General features: G+C 42.8%; 1 protein-coding gene across 3 annotated transcripts in view; it reads right to left on the reverse strand.

The window, feature by feature from the left end:
* The window catches only part of KIF16B (kinesin family member 16B), a 1,618,961-nt gene that overhangs the window by 1,030,404 nt on the left and 573,514 nt on the right, over window positions 1-15,043 (reverse strand). For all 3 annotated transcript variants that reach the window (XR_015296683.1, XM_086927730.1, XM_086927729.1), the window contains exons 10-11: window positions 6,649-6,824; window positions 3,890-3,955 (exon numbers count right to left, since the gene is read on the reverse strand). Coding sequence is in view for 2 of the 3 variants with exons in the window: in XM_086927730.1 (XP_086783856.1) it covers window positions 3,890-3,955; window positions 6,649-6,824 (242 nt within the window). In the remaining variant the exon portion in view is untranslated. The remainder of the gene's footprint in view (window positions 1-3,889; window positions 3,956-6,648; window positions 6,825-15,043) is intronic.

The raw sequence follows: 15,043 nt of genomic DNA on the forward strand, positions 1-15,043 counted from the left end.
TCCTTTTACTCCTGAAAATTAATATAAATCTAGGCAGACCAGGATAAAGCATACAACGAATATTCCATTACTCTATCACCTCTGTACACTGAGAAAAAGCAGTAGCACTTTAAATGCAATACCACATCAACCATTGCATTTTTTGCAATCTGGTGTACGCCCAAGGAGCAGCACAGAAAAATCCTCTATTCGATGCAGTCAAAATACAGTCCACATCACCGATAAATTGAGTCTTTGCCCCCTTCTGTTACTCCACTTATTTGCAGTGTTCGACCCCATCAACCATTAGCTTGCCATCACCACTTTTTTCTCTGACATCAGTATTGAATAGACAAAGTTTGCATCGTTTCTTACTCAGCACAAACAACTCATTCAAATTGAAACCTTGAAATGTATTTGCTCTCTGTCGCCTGCAGGGCCCTCAAGGCCACATCATTTCAATCTATATATTAACATAAATTAACATGAGAGTAACTCCATGGTAGCTATTGCACAGAGAAGACAAGCTCAACTTAGGGCAATTGGTGAAGTCTATATGCAGCACCAAAACAATAATAAAGTCAAAACACCAAGCAATAAAAGTCCCAAACTGACTTGGAAAATAAAGTAAAATTGAATTAACAAAATGATGAAAAAAAATCTAAGAAGGTGAACTGGAGATATGAATGTTTAAAGTTTTAAGCAGAATTAGCGCCAACGAGCACAAAGCCAATTCAAGTCTATAAAAACAGCATACAGGGAACTAAGAGAAACTTGTAGCTGACCAGCATGGCACCTTGGTCGGATACAAGTATACTGGACCCGGTGAAAGTCTGAATGTCAAAGTTCGAAAAGGCTTACAAGTCCCACTTCAGAAAGGGACTTTGTGGCATTTTTTAAGAAGAACTTTGATATTTCTTCTAAGTTCCAACACAAAATGGGACTTTGTCATTTTTTAGAAGAAAAACCCTCCCTGAGTGGGCTGCCACCGAAATTGTAGTCGCCACTGTGGGACAGAAGCCAGGACACCTGATTCAGGAAGGTCATGTTTGGAGCTCTGAAGCTTCAGAGATTATTTGCTGAATGTTCTCTTAATCCAAACGCAGAATGGCACTTAGATGGATTTAAATAGGTTTAGAAGCCTTGAGCAGGACACAGCTGCAATTCAACCTGGCTCTCTTGAACTGTCAGTCAGATAGATTTTCCCATAGTTCCCAGTAGAAAAGTTTCCACTAGTTTTCAAACTTTCTTCTGATGCCTGAACAACCACAGAAGTACACTTCTACGGCCCCTTGGACCTAAAAGGTAAGCACCTAGAGACTCTGAGACTGTTGGGCTGAGGCCAACCAGCAAAGCCCAGTCCAGTTGCCATTAGCCAACTTGGCACTTCAAGGAAAGGCCTCTTGCAGCTTGCTGTGTCCATGCAGCCACTTAGGAAGTCAGCCAAATGACCCTTGGAGTTTACTTTGCCCCGGCTACAAGAGAGGGCAGGTCACTCCTTCAGGACTCATTTGAGATCACAGACAGCAGGTCCTGCTCTCTTCAGATCTTTCATAGGCCCAGAAAGGATTCCAAGAATGGTGCCTAAGGATGCTAGCCACATTTATGATTGGCACAAGCTAGTGGTGGGGGTGACTCCTGGGCACTTCCTAACCAATGGGATATATAGTCCTGCGGCACCCTGCCTATTTTTAAAGCGGAATTTGCTTGCCCTACTGCAAGGAATCCCACAGTGCCCTCACTCTTAAAATCAAAGATGGGGTAGTCCTCCTTCCCTTGTGCAGAGCATGTGTGCCCACTGAGCGATGTGGCTACTGGGCATTTCCATCCTACGTGGTCACTCAAAACCAGTTTTGGGGTAGCTTTCTTCCCACTGGGTTTGGAGCCAGCCTGACTATTGGGATAAGGGCTAAGGCCTTTCCAGGTGTCACCTAACATTTGCCTGGGAAAGGACAAGCTCTTTGAAAATAATAAAGTTCCTAGTCTTCTTGCAAGGGGAAGGAAACTCCTTGTCACAACCAGATCGGGGAGCAGTTTTCACACCTCATTCAGGCCAAGTGCACAGTGGGCAGTGGCTAGAGAGCTAATGCAAGTTAGTCCCCAGCAGCCTCCCACAGGGTAAACATGACTAAAATTTACATTTCCAATCTTTAATAAAAATCCGATCTCACCAGTAGATTTGATTTTTATTAAATATACAAATGTGTCCTTGAATGAAGTCTTTCGCTGATACAAGTCAAAAGCTATAGATGAAAGTATATAATCTATACCAGTGCTTCCCAAACTTTTTTGGACCATAATGTATCCAAGAATCAAAGAGGGATAAAAAGATCCTTGGTTAACGGTACTCCAGTTGTGGGTTGGTAGTGGATCTGAATTCCTATGCTATAAATAATAGCAACTCAGACTAAATGTATCCGTTGAATTAAATAAATGCGCACAAGGAACAATTTGTCATCCAGACAATTCTTGCGAATATACAGTAATTGCAATTGACTACACGATTATGACATTCAGGCTAAAGATTTGTATAACAAACTGAGGAAGAATTATCAAGCTAAAATAATGGACAATGATAGGAGACACGCCAGAAATAAAATATGACTGGAAACTTCATTGAAGACTCCCTCTGAAATGGAGTATTCTAACACTGGACTGCTGAATTTACCAAAACCCCTATTTGGTTTAAAGCGATCCAGTAATCTAAGAGACTCAATGATTTACATCAGACCACAAAAGCTCTCCAAGACGGAATAGATTGCAACAGTCTAGGGATTACCAAAAATCAGCGGGAACTATCCTTGCAATGACTTGAACATGTCACCTCTCTAAAATAATGAATGACATTGACCTTGATATACTCCAAAGGTGGCAATTACGTGGACATTCTATTCGCAACTTCAGAAACTGTGTATACTCCTTTCAAAGCCCATGTTATTTGATATATACAGACCTATGTATATATATATATATATATATATATATATATATATATATATATATATATATATATATATAAAGTGGAATTTCAAACTATGTACTGACAAAAGTGGCTTAAGTGATGAAATACCAGGGACTCTGCCTCTGCTTTCAGTAAACTCGTTGAAAATTATTAATGAACCATCCTCTCTGCTTTCCTGTTTTTCACTATGGGGGGTTACAGTCTCCCCACAGTGAAATAGAGAAATATCACTTACTCTTAATAAGGCACAAGTAGGATCTTTTCTGTATGATGCAAGATTTAAGGAATCATACTCTACAAACTGCATTCTGATTTTGCCCCAGCCTTATTTTTACCATCTGACACTGGGCACCTAAACAATAGAGACAGTTATTTTAGGGCAATACACATATATCTTTGTGGCCTTATAAGTACTTTGATATATTTTCGGGGCCATCAAATGTGCATATTATGTACTGACAAAGTATGAAATACATTTGGAGAGCTTTTAACCCCTACTAGATAATCGCTTTCATATGAACACTAATCAAAAACTCTTTTTCAATGCTTTGCCCTAGGAGACCTTACTGTCATATCTTTCTGTTGTCATATTAGCTACTAAGTGACAGAGTCTGGGGTGGCTGTGCCTCACTGAAGTATAGGCTGAGGGTGTAAAGCACTTGCAAGTATCTGTAGAACAGAATTTTATGTAAATAAAAATTCAGCCTGTCAGCCAGTGAGGGCCAATATATCGTTCTGAGTTAGAATGTTTTCCAGCTAGCAATGCCAACATGATTCCACCCTGTAAACACTGTTAATGCAGAGTGGTCATTGATCCAGGATTCAACCAACAAGAGTCTTTCTTCTTGAGGCACCAAAGTACCTTCAAACCATCTTAACAGACGTTGATGAAGTTTGCCTTATGAGCTTGGTATTAAGTTACAAGGTCTATTGATAAACATTACTTACTCGTGCTTCATTCTGCTGTAGTTTTTCTTCCATGCTTAAAGCTGTAGGAGAATCTAACAGGGCAATCTAAAACACAAAAACAGAACATAAGGTCATTAGATTGGGTAACACATTAAGAGTAACAGGTATGCATAAAAAGAAACTACACTGATAGCTTTTATTTTGTTCTAATATTTTCAAGAACACTTGCTAATGGCAATACAAGTATTAAACATTTTACTTGCTTTATAAGTAGCATATTTCTCTAGCATTCAGAGATTTGAAAAAAAGAGAAACTAAAGGAAACAACAGGAACCAAACCCATTCACATACTAATTAACTAGAAACCAAACATTGCAGTGATGATGCATTATATTTATTATATATATACACACACACACACCTACACATACAAACATACACACAAATTAATACACTTAGGTGTTTCATCTTTTTCGAAAATCACATATACACAGTCTCAGGAGGTCTACTTGCCCAGTAATTTCAGTTTATAAGTTAGTGATCAACATTCATAACATATACTGTTGTGCGCAGAGCTCAAATAGGGTCCAGGCTTTGCTTCTACCCTCAGTCCCTATACCTTCAGCAGTTTTACCAGGTCTGCAACTGGTAAAACCAGACCCCATGTCTTTGGACCAGGAAATATCAGGTTTAGAATCTGCGAACCCTGCATTACTGCCAACTCTGGATGGAGAGTGGCAAGATTCCACCCAGAGTTACTGCTAAGAGTAGATTTCCACCTATGCACTTTTGAACTGATTCAGGCCAGGTTTTCAGTATACTAATACAGCTTAATGAAGACATGCCAAAAGATATTTATGCGTCCAGCCTTAGCACACACAATACAGAGCTTAACAATTCATATAAATTGATTGGGATTGTGATCTTTTGAACTATAGATATACCTTAAATATGGAGTCTTGACTTTCATGGAATAATACTAATGATGAAGATAATGGAGTTACATTTTTACAGGATTCCGCATTATATAGTGCTGCAAATGATTCTACATTATACTATGCTGCTCTAATGAGAACAGGTGCATTCTCCTACTCGAACTTAAGACCAAATATTTCCAAATAACCATATTAACTGACTGAAGACTTAATTTTACTTAAGAAACATGTATTCGCGCCAAGGTCGCTTCATTGGTCCAGGAACCTTCACAGGAGAAGGAGAACCCCAGCTCCACTAATACAAGAATTTCTGCTGCAGTAGAAACGTGTATTCCAGTAAATCACAAGACGGAAATAGGAGAACCGTCTGTTTTTATATATACTTGATTGCATGTATTTATCTAGCACCAACCACATTTCAATAAGAAACTTTTTACACATCAATGATGGTGGTACATAGGTTAAAGATGAAGGGATGGATAACAATGTATATAAATAAAAGTAATTAATATAGTCCACAAGGTGTATGTAAAGGACTGGTGAAAACAAACATATCTAGGGTGGTTACTCTAATCAAAAGATCACACAGGAACGAAATACACATTTACTGCAAATTGGGGCTATTATCCTAGTCTATCGAGTAAACATGGGTGTTTTTAAATGCCATTTAGAGCTACTAAAGAGATGGGGCTGCATGAACACCTCCCTGGTGGTACAGTAGCTCCAGCGGACGTGGCCTAGAATGTAGAGGGTCCAGAATTTGGAGGTAGCACACGGTGGTTTGAGTGTGACTAGATGATTATGGTAGATAGATGTTAGCTTCAAAGCAAGGGTGTAATAAAAAATACAGCATAATGAAGAAATCCAGTTGTGCAAGTCTGTTTGTAAGCTGTAGACAGATAGATAATGTGGAAAGTTATGTATTCAATAGTGAATAAGGTGAATAGCCACATAACGGGAACTCGGTCTTTCAGCGGAGACAACCACGCTATCATGAATGAACTGTAGTGACTAGATGCATTATCAGTTTCGTAAACAAGCTTAAGATCTGTTATAAAAATATCTTTCTCAGCTGGTTTCTGATCTAGATAATGGCATCCCAAATATTGCCTAAACCTAAGAACCTAGTGTCTGCCAGGGTACATAGCAGTAGGCTTAAAGCAGTACAAGAAAGAAGGTGCTGTATCATAAGTCTTCGCACCAATCTGAAATAACTAGGACAGAAGGATATCTTAGGAAAAATACCAGTAGTGATGTGGATGCCTTTCTCTTGGGAACAGTGTCTTGTCTAAAACTGCACAAAAAAAACGTGCCATTCAAAACAATGGAAAAAAGGGACAGAAGCCAGAGATCCACACAAAGTAAAAATAGATTTGTTTTAGAATCGAGTGCAAGGCATCTGAAATTCATTGCTAAGTAACGTGTAGCAATGCAAGATACTGTAGTCTTTATTCTCTGCTCCCACTATTTAAGCCCACGTCATCAAATTCCTACGGCCCACATGTTTGACGTGACGTGTTTGAGCGCTCCTGCCCTACGTTTTCCATCCACTTTTGTCAACATTGGTTAAAAATAGAAATCTCAAAGTCTTCATCAAAAACCACTGCCACAAATTAAGTTATGAAAAGTTATTAAAATGATTGAAGATTTGATAGCTGGAACATATTACAGGCTAAAGCATGTAGGGGGAAAAATAAATCAACAGATTGGGAAAGATAGCAGCCCCTTCATTCATATGTTTAAGAGGCACTTCCTCAATTAATGCCAAATCAATGTAATAAAAGCATAATTAGCTAATTAAACTCTAGAAAATGCATGATATGCCTAAGGAAAACGAGGGCTAAATCTGTGTTAAGAACTCACCTGGTTCCCCTGAGCTAGGAGAGCCTTCAGACGTGCGATTTCAGCCCGGAGCTCGCGGATTAATTTGACGTTCGAGTCCTCATTAATGGTTGGCTTGTTGATGATGTTTTTGGCTCTATTTGCGTAGCGAAGTGTGCTCAACGTTTCTCCATAATTGATATCAGCAGGTGAAATAGCTGTGAAGGATTCAAATCAGAGAAATTACCCAGCAGCCCACACTTCATTTTCAGGAAGAAAGTTAACAATTTGCAATCCGGATCGGAGTTTTTGCCACAGAGCACATTTATTACGTCCTTTTATTGCCAACCGTCACGGACAAGAAAGTTGCTTTTTGCAGCGTACTAACGTCTGAGGAGGATTACTTGTAACAAACAATAGTACATACAGTCCCTAGACTGGGAAAATAAAGTCCTCGAGTTCACCCAAACTTGCAAAACCATGTGTCAAATTAGTGAGACACCACGAGGGCCACGGTAGAATTTGACGTCACGCCTCGGGGCAGCTCAAACTCGGTTCAAACCATTAACTCATTCAGCATGTCCATGTGGAGTTGCACCTATTGAACCTACTATGATGCAAAGTTTAGCTTTTCTATCGCAGCTACGCACATCTTTGTCACACAGATTCCTATTTCTCAGAAAATCGCTGGCCTGGTCGGTCATTTTGAAGGGCTGAATTCCTTCAAGAAGTGCCGGGTATCTGGAACCTCACCAGTCTCAGAATGGTGTCTCCTTACCCGCCTGCATCCCATTCGTCACACTCAGGAGATGCGTCTACATGTCTAAAACCACTGGTGATTTTCTATGACTACATGCTACGAGGGTGGCCACTGCGCTCTGCCACTCAAAAAAGAGGCTATTACAGCAACAAAACACGGGGCGGGGGTGTTGGGGGAGCCTTTAGTGACACTGACAAGAGCTCGCAGCCACGGATAGAGGGCCTTTTGCATTTGGAGGGATATATTTAATTTGGTATCTCTGCAGAAACTATCATGCCTAGGAGGTAACCGTGGTGTTTATTGCCCCACTAACAGGTGAAACCTGTTCTGTTTCATACAGTAGATGGCTAGAACTTGCGGAAATAGCGTAGCACAAGGCGTGCAATATCCTGAATGTTTCCACCCCCTCCAACCAAATAGGAAAAACTTTTCCAAAAGTGAAGTACTAGGCAGAAAGGTATCGGCACGCCACCCTGTGGCGCGTACAGGCTCATTATGATGGCGGGAGGATCGCCACCGCCAGGCCGGTGGTGGCGATACTCCCGCCATCACAATGTGATTCACCCACCGCCAAATTAGCATGGCGTGGGAATCACATACATTCCGCGGCAGATGGAAAGTCCGTCCGCCATGGTCCCGCAAGGCGGTCCTTTTCTACCCACCTTGCGGAACCGGGACATCATCGGGGCGGTGCCGTGGAGGCACCGCCGCAGTGATTAGGATTAGCGCTTCCGCCTGTCTTTTTGCAGCGGATATCCCGCCGTAAAAAGACAGACGGAGAATTGCTTTGGTGGCCCTCTGAGGGGGTGCACCGGGGGGGTACCCATGGTACCCCCCTACATTTCCATGCACAAGGTGACCTTTTAAAATTGAGGATGGTGCTGCAGCCACCAGCACCGTCAGCAATGTTAAAGGGCCAGGATGCGCCCGGCATACTGGCAGGAGCATCCTAATTGGGCTGGTGGGACCGCCAGACGTCTGGCAGGCAGTCTAATCACTGTTATGATCCGCCCGCCATCATAATGAGCCCCCAATTTCCGAAATCATAAGGTAGCACGCGTTGGGTTGAGCATTTCAATTTTCAAGTACAGTACTGACATAAAAGAAACACATATGCACACGTTTATATAAAAGCACACATGATTTAAAGCATGCAGAGGTTTTTTTCGTCTCCAAATTACACTCGACAAAACATGGTAAAACATACTATAAGTAACAGACACCAAAAGCTTAGTGGGTGTTAAACTGGACCCTTTTTGGCTAAAGTTCCCTAAACTTTTTGCTTTGCCCCCTAGACCTTTTTTCTGACATGGGGTTGCCAACTTAGATTATGTGGGCACTTTGCCACTACTGACCACTGCTGATCAGTGGCAAAGTGCAAGTGCTCCCTGTGTAAAGTGTAATGGTACTTGGTTGTCCATGATTGGTATGTTTGCCTTCCTATTACAGTGCACTATGTGTGCCAAGGCTGGTAAAGCAAATGTTACTAGTGGGCCGGCAGCACTAATTGCGCCACCCACACAAGTAGCTTTAAAGAGGGAACCAAGGTCTGCCATTGCAGTGCCTGCGTGCAGTTTGTTTAACTGCCATGCTGTTCTGACAAGTGCACCCACTTGCCAGACCTTACCCTTCCATTTCTATGCACATCAGACACACCTATGGTAGGCCCAAGGTACCCCTGGGTAGGGTGCAGTGGATGTGAAAGGTAGAACATGTACTAAGGTGTGTACCATATCCTGACAGTGAAATAATCTCCATTTCGTTTCTCACTGTTGAAAGGCCATCTTGCCCATAGGACAGAATGTGGAGGCTGTGTAATATGTTTTCCAGCCTATCTTTCCAAAGGCTTAAGATGGAGAGGTGAAGTTTAGTATGCATGACCTCACAATGTAATAACACATCTTTTTATGAAGGTGGTTTTTGCATTGTGAGTTTAGAAGCCACTCTTTTAGAAGTGGCTGGGTTTTTGTGCTCTAACATTTCTGTGTGTCTCTGCCTGGTTGTGGATTGACTGTTTGGATTTGAAAGTGATAGGACCTGGGGAATGTCTTGACCCAGGGGAGAAGGCGAGACAGCAACAGGCTGACCTGCATCTGGAGTGTAGGGGGAGGAGTAGCCCTTAGAGGTGAAGAGGCCTGGGTTGCTCCAATAAAACAATGGTCCCATCTCCTGCAGAGTGATTGAGAATCCAGACCTCCACTAATCAAAGGAAGAAGGTGTCACTGGCAGGGAGGCACCCAGAACTGGTTTGAACAGGGGTCAGTTCCCCCTGAACACAAAGACGTCAAAGACATTTAGGGGTATAACTATGAGAGCTGAAGCCCCTGAACTTTGGAGAAATGGAATGATCAAGTTTGAACAAGACTGAAGCTACTTCGTGGTCAAAAGGAACCTTTGCCATAGAAGAAACAACTGAAGAGACTGAAGGAAAGGACTGCCCCTTGCTGTGTGTTCTGGGGCTGGCCTGCTGTTTGCTGTTTTAACCAAGGAGAGGCTGAAGGGCTGTTGCTGTGTGCGGTGTCCCCTTGCTTGAAAGGACTTTGCTGTGTGCTGTGTCCGGAAGTAACTTATCCCCAAGGGTCCGAGGTGAGCTGGCTTCCTGTTGCAGAAACTCAGGAACACAAAAGTTTCCAGGAGAGTCTCAGCGACGCTGTTTGCGTGTGCTTTTTGCAGCCTGAGACCCTCGTAAGAAGTGCCCTGTGATCGTGGGCAACTGGAGCCTGTGCCTTATGTGAGGATTGTCCTGTGATTGCGTGCACCGGAGTTCAAGTGAGTCTCAGTGACGCTGTGTGCCTGTGCTTCGTGCAGCCTGAGACCTTCGTGTGGAGTGCTCGGTGATCGTGCACCCAAAGCTCAAGTGAGTCTCAGCAACACTGTGTGCGTGTGCCCTGTGGCAGCCTGAGATCTTCGTAGCATCAGCGGCCCGGATCGGCCGCCAGCCCGAGCTCGCCATTGCCAGAGCGGGACCTCGAACCAACTTTGTCGAGGGAGGGCCAGAGTCCCACTGCCCGGATTTCACAACGATTGCATCGGTGGCCCAACTTGCTGAAAGAGGAGAGTAGATCGAGGTCGCGCCTCCCAGGTAACACGTGTCGACACCTCGGGCGGGGTGCGGGCTCGGAGGGAGACGCTCTCGGCCTCTCCAATTCCTACAGCGCGAGCCCCTGCTTCGGCTCGTATCGCGGTCCCATACTTGCTAAGGGAGTGGCAGTATCGGGGCCGGAGTGCGGAGCTGCATTTTTTGTTCACACCATACCCGTGTGGGGGCAACGTGTTAGAGGCTGATTGCGAGTCAGCATGAGTGACGGAGAGATCGTAGAAGGCACCGTGATAGGTGCTGGAGTGTATTATACATTGGATTATTTCTGCATAACAAACAATCTGATTTTCGTATTACGCATTGCATTGTTTCTGCATAACGAACTACTTGATTGTCATATTACACATTGCATTATTACGGACTACCTGATTGTCGTATTACACATTGCATAATTTCTGTATAACAAACTACCTGATTAGTGTATTACGCGTTGCATTATTCCTGCATAAAGAACTACCCGATTAGTGTATCATGCATTGCATTATTTCTGCAGAGCAGAACAAAGTACCTGATTGTTGCTTTACGCATTTCATTATTTTTACATTGCAGGGTGCCTGATTCTAGCATTACGAACTGCATAGCATTGCAGTAGGACTGCAGTGGAACATTTAGAAGTGCTCATTACTATCACCAAAACTTACAAGGGCTGGCTGGCCTAACAACTGGCCAGGAGGAATATTAGAAATACGCATATGTTGGATTTATATTGTGTGGTCTTATTGTATATCTTTTTACATAAATTTATACTTGTTTTTATGAAACTCATGCGGAGTCTATTTGTGGTGTCATCATTGGGTTTCTGAGAACGTGGTTGCGAATACTTTACACATTTGCCTTGAAGAAAAGCCTGTCTGCTCGTGCCAAGCTACCAAGGGGGTGAGTGGGGGCTATCTGAGAAGGTGTCCTTCCTTTCCCTGATGCAGAATCGAGGGTCTCTCAGCCAACCAGGGATCCGGATCTAACAGTAGGCATTTGAATTTATCCGTGGTGGAAGTGTAGAAATATTCGAGGATCAGCCAGAGGTGGGTGTGTATATGTATATAGGTATAATATATGTATACACAGGTTTGACAAAGGCTGCTTAAGCGATCGAAACACGTTACCTGGTTTCGTGTGGCAGAATTAAAATCTCCATGAAGGGACCTGAGCGTGCTGGAGTCTGTTACAAATTGTGCGAACAGGTGTTGAAAGGAATATATTATATATTATACGAATATCATAATGTGCAAAAGCAGGATGCCAGGAAATGGTTTTAATAGTAGTAAAAGTTCCGGCAAAGAGGTAAGGCAGCTGTGTCCATGCTGCATCTTTCATTAAAATGAATGGCGCTTGCATGTTATCTCGTGTGGCTTCCTTCTCAGCAGGCAAACTCTGTTTGTACAACATATTGGAGGCAGGCCTGGGCCGCGAGGGTTGCCCGAGGTGGTTTACAGCCTATCTGCGACGACGCCAATCGCCGCCGCCGCCCAAGGGGAGAGATGCCGGTAGTGAGAGAGCGATGCGGCAGCATGGGCTCAAAACCTGCATGACATCCCACTTGGGAATATTGATTTGCACAGTGGCTGGGTGCGCGTCTGCTCACAGGAGAAATACTTACACTACATGGACCATCAGGCCATGGGAGTGGCCACGCCCATGAGGGCTGAATCCAGAACTATTTAAGTGGTGTTTGAAAATTGCTGCGTATTTGGCCTTGAAGTCCACTGCCTTTGATAAAGTGCCCTGTCACGAAACGCGTCAGGCTTGGACTTTACCCCTGTTTATGCTTGCCTGTGTCCATGCTGCATCTCTTATTAAAATGGATGGCGGTGGTATGTTGTCTCGTGTGGCTTCCTTCTCAGCAGGCTAACTCTCTCAAGCACAATCCTGATGCAGAAACACCCTTTCTCCTCCCTCAGAGAGGCGTTACCAGGAACGGACCACCGAAACAGAAAGTATTTTCAAAGTTTTGTGCTTCATTCCAGAATCAGCAGACATGACGCGTTTCGACTGGGGAAACCCGGTCGTGATCACATGACTTGCCATCACCACCCAAGTGCTTAAAAACTGTCATATTGAATAGTAGCTCCTCCCAGCAGTCAGACATGAACATCAGACTTTGAGTGTTTGTACACATTTCAGACCCCCAACATATCTTTACTTGAAAATTCATTCATTAAATATTATTAATCAAATCTGGGAAAGTCTAAAATCAATTAATTCCATGATCTGTAAAAGTGGATATATATATATATATATATATATAGATATATATATATATATATATATATATATATATATATATATATATATATATATATATATATATATTCCTCCACCAACACCGGCATCAAGGTCGATAGCGGTCTCAGGGCGGTCCGAGTTGGGTAGCCGGTACCCCCGTAAATTCTCTCCACAACACCACCACGTAAGGATAGTACTCGGACACCCGGATTGTCTTGCAAGTGATAATTTATTCGGCAGGTAAAAAAACGACGCGTTTCGCCATTACGGCTTGTTCACGCTCGCCAAATTACTTCAGACGCCATCTTAAATACGTGAGATTTAAAACACACCCATGTGTACAATCAAACGAGTGGCAGACATATTTGAATGGAGTAAACATAATAGTCGCAAATGTTATCAGGTCTTTGAATACTTACAATCCTATTTCAGTAAACTATCCCAATTTCACATCATATATGAAAAACATTTTAGTTTCGTGCAAGTGCATAATAACATATGGGAACGAAAAGATAGTAACTCATCCCTAATGCGACCCGATGGTAACATTTTCTAACATTTTATACACCCAATAGTCGTATATTAATTTGTGACATATGGACTCGGTAATTCCATAAATTCTCGGAACTATATGTTTGGTAAATATTGTAATCTACAACAATTAAAGGCCACATCTCATTGGTTCTCTATGTGCCAAAATGTCCCAAGCATTTTCATTGGTTGGTGTTTCACAGGTTGTTCCCCTGGTTACCAATACTATGTGTAAACTCCTGCGTGTGTTCCCTCCGTGCCCCAGTGGGCTGAGGGCAACATCTTTGCAAGCAATCAAAGTCCGTGCCCCAGTGGGCCAATAATCAAGGGGTCATGTTCCATGCAGATGTTACTAACTGACCCACAATGTAACAGGCATTACGAGTTCCTGATGCTTCCAAGCCCCAGTGGGCATTTGTTCACTGTACGATCTTGTTACTGATAGCCATCCACGCATATGTAAAAGTTCAACACCAGTTTTTCAAACATATAAATTCTGAGATTTTATCTTAAGTCCTTGTCCCATTAGGCTGTTGAGTAGAATTTCGACTTCCTACCCATATGTTCGTCAATTCAAACAAGTGACCCCATTCTGAAAATAATTAAAACATATATTAAAATCAAGTATTTGACCCTCTCTTTACTGATAATGGCTGTGAATTCCAGGTTTAGTTTGTTGACATTGATGGTATCGACAAACTTCTGTGCAGATTCAACAGAACCACGCCACACAATGCAGACGTGGTCGATAAAATGCCCCCACTGAACCACATTCAACATAAATGTTTCTCCAAGGGTGCGGCCTAGAACATGCTCGTCCCACCAGCCTACATGAAGACATGCATAGCAGGGGGAGAAGCATGCTCCCGTAGACACACCCCGGAGTTGCAGGTAAACTTCTTTGTTGAATAGAAAATAGTTGTTGGTCAAAAATATGTGTATCATAGTCAACAGCATCTTATTGTGTTCATTAAATCTCACATCCTTATTACTGAGAAATTGTTTTAAGGCCTCAAGGCCATCTTCGTGTTTATGCTCGTGTATAGGGAGCATATATCCATCACAATGAAGCAGTATTCAATGTCCCATATGATCTCCCTGAGTTTGTTTAAAAAATGACCTGTGTCCTTTATGTATGAGGGAAGGCGCTCTACATATTCCCTGAGAAAGAAAGTCCACATATTTGGACATGGATTCCAATAATCCACGTTGTGCAGATATAATTGGACGCCCAGGCACAGGTTTTGTTTGCTTATGCACTTTAGGTATGAAGTTCAAAATTGGTGTACATGGGTGGTCAGTTTTTAGAAAGTTGTATTCTTCTTTACTAATAAGACCTTCCCTCTTCCATTGTGCTAGCTCCTTAAATACCAAATCTTTTACAGCTATTAACTCAGTGAATGTAGCCTTCCTATAACATAAAGGATCCCCAAGATGTCTATTCGCCTCTTTCACATAAGCATCACGCGGCCAAAGCACAATATTGCCCCCTTTAACGGCATTTTTCACAATTATGTTAATGTGCTCATGATCTTTTTCATCAGTTTGGAATACCGTTGTTCACTGTAACTATGTTTATTTTTATAATTTGGCGGCCTTAAGACAAGCAGCTGGATCCCAAGATGGTGGCGACTGAGCAACGGAGGTCTCTAAAGGCTGCAACCGAGTGACGGGGACTGCAGCGGGGGTGCAGTGAGACTGCGGTCCAGGACAGCGAGTGGCAGCATACAAGGTTTAGCAGCGCCTGGTAGCATTGGGAGGTCCGTTTGGCCCCCGGGCGGCATTTGCATAGCGGGACAGTTCGCCGTGGCTTATGAGGACAG

This window comes from Lissotriton vulgaris, chromosome 6, assembly GCF_964263255.1.
Source record: "Lissotriton vulgaris chromosome 6, aLisVul1.2, whole genome shotgun sequence".
Lineage (NCBI taxonomy): Eukaryota > Metazoa > Chordata > Amphibia > Caudata > Salamandridae > Lissotriton > Lissotriton vulgaris.